The sequence below is a fragment of the Pinus tabuliformis genome, chromosome 1_2 (assembly GCF_031772625.1).
Source record: "Pinus tabuliformis cultivar Carrire ecotype Pingquan chromosome 1_2, CPIR1, whole genome shotgun sequence".
Classification (NCBI taxonomy): Eukaryota; Viridiplantae; Streptophyta; class Pinopsida; order Pinales; family Pinaceae; genus Pinus; species Pinus tabuliformis.
This window is the reverse complement of record NC_142298.1, coordinates 546533837-546537204: the sequence shown is the minus strand read 5'-3', so window position 1 is coordinate 546537204 and position 3368 is coordinate 546533837. Positions and strand designations below refer to the sequence as shown.

Genomic DNA, 3368 nt, shown 5'->3' with positions numbered 1-3368 from the left:
ATAGTTTACCGCAAAGCTGTAATAATAGCATGAATATAGCAAAGCTAAAGGTATGATTAGAGTGTGAAGGTCGGGTGACCTGCGAACAGACCGAGGTCCTGTAGGAGGACCGGCCCTAACATACAAAGAACAGTGAAGGTCATAGAACTCTTAATATTATAACTGAAAACTAGAAAAGAATTCCTGAAGGAAGTTCTCGAGTTGTTAGACCTGAGGGTCGTCAGAGTCGGTAATCAAACCCTAAGACTCCTCTCGAGTCGAGTCTGCGACAATGATGACCCAGTAGATCTCTGCGGCAGGCCGTAGCCGGTCTCTGCCATTATTCTTTCAAAGATAACAGTTCGAGAAACCTAACCTAATCTGTGCAAGGCTTGCAAAATAATAATCAAACTAGAGTGGTAACGTTGTAAGCAAACCTTTCATAGTCTTAAACTTGAGTACGCGACAGCGTGAAACATCAAAATATACAGATCGTATTCAATCTTAACAACAAAACAATATTACTTCCTCTACGGATAACAACATCATTTTATTAACATTGTAAACAGTACCTATTTATAGGCAGCAGACAGTATCTTGTATTCAACGGTTGAAATCAAACTATAATAACCAGAGGAGACATAATACCCTAGTACATGGGTCGCCATGTATGAACAGTTTAATCATGAAGAAAAACCAGAATTGTTGTGACAGAAATAGAAATCGGATAACCCATAACATTTCATAATAAGAGTTACAGAGTAAATCAATAGGGCACATAGAAACTACTTCTCAGTAACGAAAAAACTATATATAGAATATATTCAAGGCTGGAATGAAAAACCAAAGGCCCTTTGGTACCAGGCCTTAAACCTCGTGTTCGTCCTTACATCTATAGAATGAGATGCAGGGCGAACACGTTGAAAACCCTCAAGTCGGGCTAGAGAAGGAACAAATGCGGTCATAAATCAAGATATAATAATATCAGCTAAAACCCCAAAATGAGAACCTAAGAAAAACCAACTGTATAAAGTTCCGAGCTGACCAATACAGGAAATTTCATGAGGAATATGAAAAATAAACTGTATAGATAACATGGCATTGTGTTTACATCAAAGGACCGTCAAACCATATGGTTTAGTGCCAACCAAATTATTACAGTAGATAACTTAATGGGTATGTGAAGATTCGCCATTAAAACAAATGAGATATTACAAAACATTGTGCAGTAGCTTCACGGACTAGGTCGAGCTGTATAGTCTCATGGACTGGAGACTCAGACTCAACCGCCGTGGGAAAATAGAAAACTTCCACCATAAAAAAAATCAACCCTACGCACGGATCCGTAACCCTTAAGGCCTGTGACCGCCATCTGCGTCAATGGTGGAGGTATAAGGTGGCTGGGGTTTACATATAAACCCGGAAACATAAACATAGAACATATATAACTTGAGAATTGTATAACCTTAAGCAACTACCGTATGGTAAGCTGGAATGGTGGTGTACCTGTGGTTATCCAGAAGGTTAACGCCGGCGAGGAGAGCAGACCGCCAAAGGAACCCTGTGAGGGTTATCTCCACCTGTCAAGCAACAGTATACAATAGTTATTTCGTAGATTAACTAAACTACTCGAAGAATCATTAAAGAACAATTAGAACTGTAGATCTTACGCTGCAAATCCAGAGGTTTCCATCCCCGGAGCGATGACATCTTAGTGATGAAACATGTAGACAAGCAACGGAAGCAGAGGAATGGCGCCAGGATACGAGACATACATTCAGAGGCAATGGAGAAATATTCAGAGCGTTGGAGCACTGCAAATGACCAGCCAAATTGCAAAGAATCCGGAACATGGGGTTTATAAACATAAAGTTCAACCCGGAAACGTGGAACCCTCTCTGCCTTTGATCCTTTCCGGAGATCTCACACCGTTGATTATGGCGGTAAGATCAAGGTTAAGGCGCGGGAAGGATCCAACCTGTAAAGCCGTGCTCAAACCACGTGAACAGTTCAGCAGTATTAAAGGAAAGTCCAAATGTCCAGCGGGGAGAGTGCCAACGTATGTGTTGGTAGGTTTATTGGTAATCACATTATATACAAAAACCTTAGAATAGTACCAGCACAGTCCGGCACCATTATGATGACGGACATATGGGTTATACCATATCTTAAACCTGATTTGATGACAGTCATATTCTTGCCAATTATAAACATCGTAAGTTCATCGGACTAAGCTTAGGAAGGTGCTGACAATATAGTAATTGTTATGTATGACATGATTGCATTCGAATAAGTTAACGGTGGTACAAACATCATAACAAATTTTTTTTTTACATGCTTAAGAAAGGATAGATATGTGACAAAAAATATCTATCTTTTTATTTTATTTTTGTTCACATTAAATTTCTCTTTGTTATTAAAATGTTTTAAATTGGATATATCAAGTTTATATTAAGAATTAAATAAATTTCCAATCTCCTTTATATTAGAAAGGAAAAAATAGTTATTAAGAGAAATATATATATATATATATATGATATAAAATTATTTTATTTAAGGTGCACACTAAAAGATTTAAATAATAAAGGAATTATATGTTTCCATTATCTTGAAAAGTAATTAATATATATATATATATATATATATATAGATATAGATATAACTCTCAAATTGACATAAAATTATGTTAATTACTATTGACATTAAATGATTTTGTTTTTTAATTATGATTATAACATCAATATTTTTTTTATGTAATGAGAGTCTTGAGATGACTCACATGTCTAACTTTGTGGATTTAGAATCACGGAAGGAACATTTGAAATCCCTATATTTGGGGTAAAAACGATAGTGCCATTGGGCACTGGTGGTGCTACAGTTATTTTGTGCAAAGACATGGCGAATACATGGTTCCCGGGTCATCTGTTGGCAACTCTTGATTTCCCAAGTAAGCCCCTGAGTCTTTGGAATCTGGCTCGAGGGCAAAATTACAATTGATATTAGTTGCACTTGTCTAAGGTTGGGTGGAAAGTTGTAGTCCAAAACCCAGTTTCCAAAACACTACAAGGTAATTGCTCTTATGTATTTGCATTGCCCACAAATATATGTTTACGTTTCTGGATTGAAATGGCATGTGTAAATGAGTTGAGTGAGCTGAGTGTCAGTTGCATCTCCTATATTGGCACAATATTGTTGAGAATAGTTTAGGACTACATTTTTTCTTCAAGATCATAAATGGTATAAGATGCAATGTCTATGCCTAATAAGTAGGATCATGTTACATTTCTGGTTTGAAATGGTGTGTTGAGGAAAGACATTAATTTTCTTTGTTGTTACTGAATAAACAACATACACTATGAAGCCTTGAAGGCAATAAAAATATTGACAAA

General features: G+C 36.6%; 1 protein-coding gene across 2 annotated transcripts; it reads right to left on the bottom strand.

Annotated features, from left to right (window-relative positions):
* Nucleotides 1-1045: 1045 nt before the first annotated feature.
* On the bottom strand, nt 1046-2073 carry LOC149206755 (uncharacterized). 2 transcript variants are annotated; one of them, XM_089395572.1, is made up of 3 exons: nt 1650-2073; nt 1487-1559; nt 1046-1399 (listed from the first exon to the last, which is right to left on the bottom strand). In XM_089395572.1, the coding sequence occupies exons 1-3, from the start codon at nt 1845-1847 to the stop codon at nt 1332-1334; spliced, it is 339 nt and encodes a 112-aa protein (XP_089251698.1). In that variant the 5' UTR covers nt 1848-2073; the 3' UTR covers nt 1046-1331. The 2 variants fall into 2 exon arrangements, with proteins under 2 accessions (XP_089251698.1, XP_089251697.1); XM_089395571.1 differs by having other exon boundaries at nt 1046-1351; nt 1486-1559; nt 1650-2028.
* Nucleotides 2074-3368: the final 1295 nt, after the last annotated feature.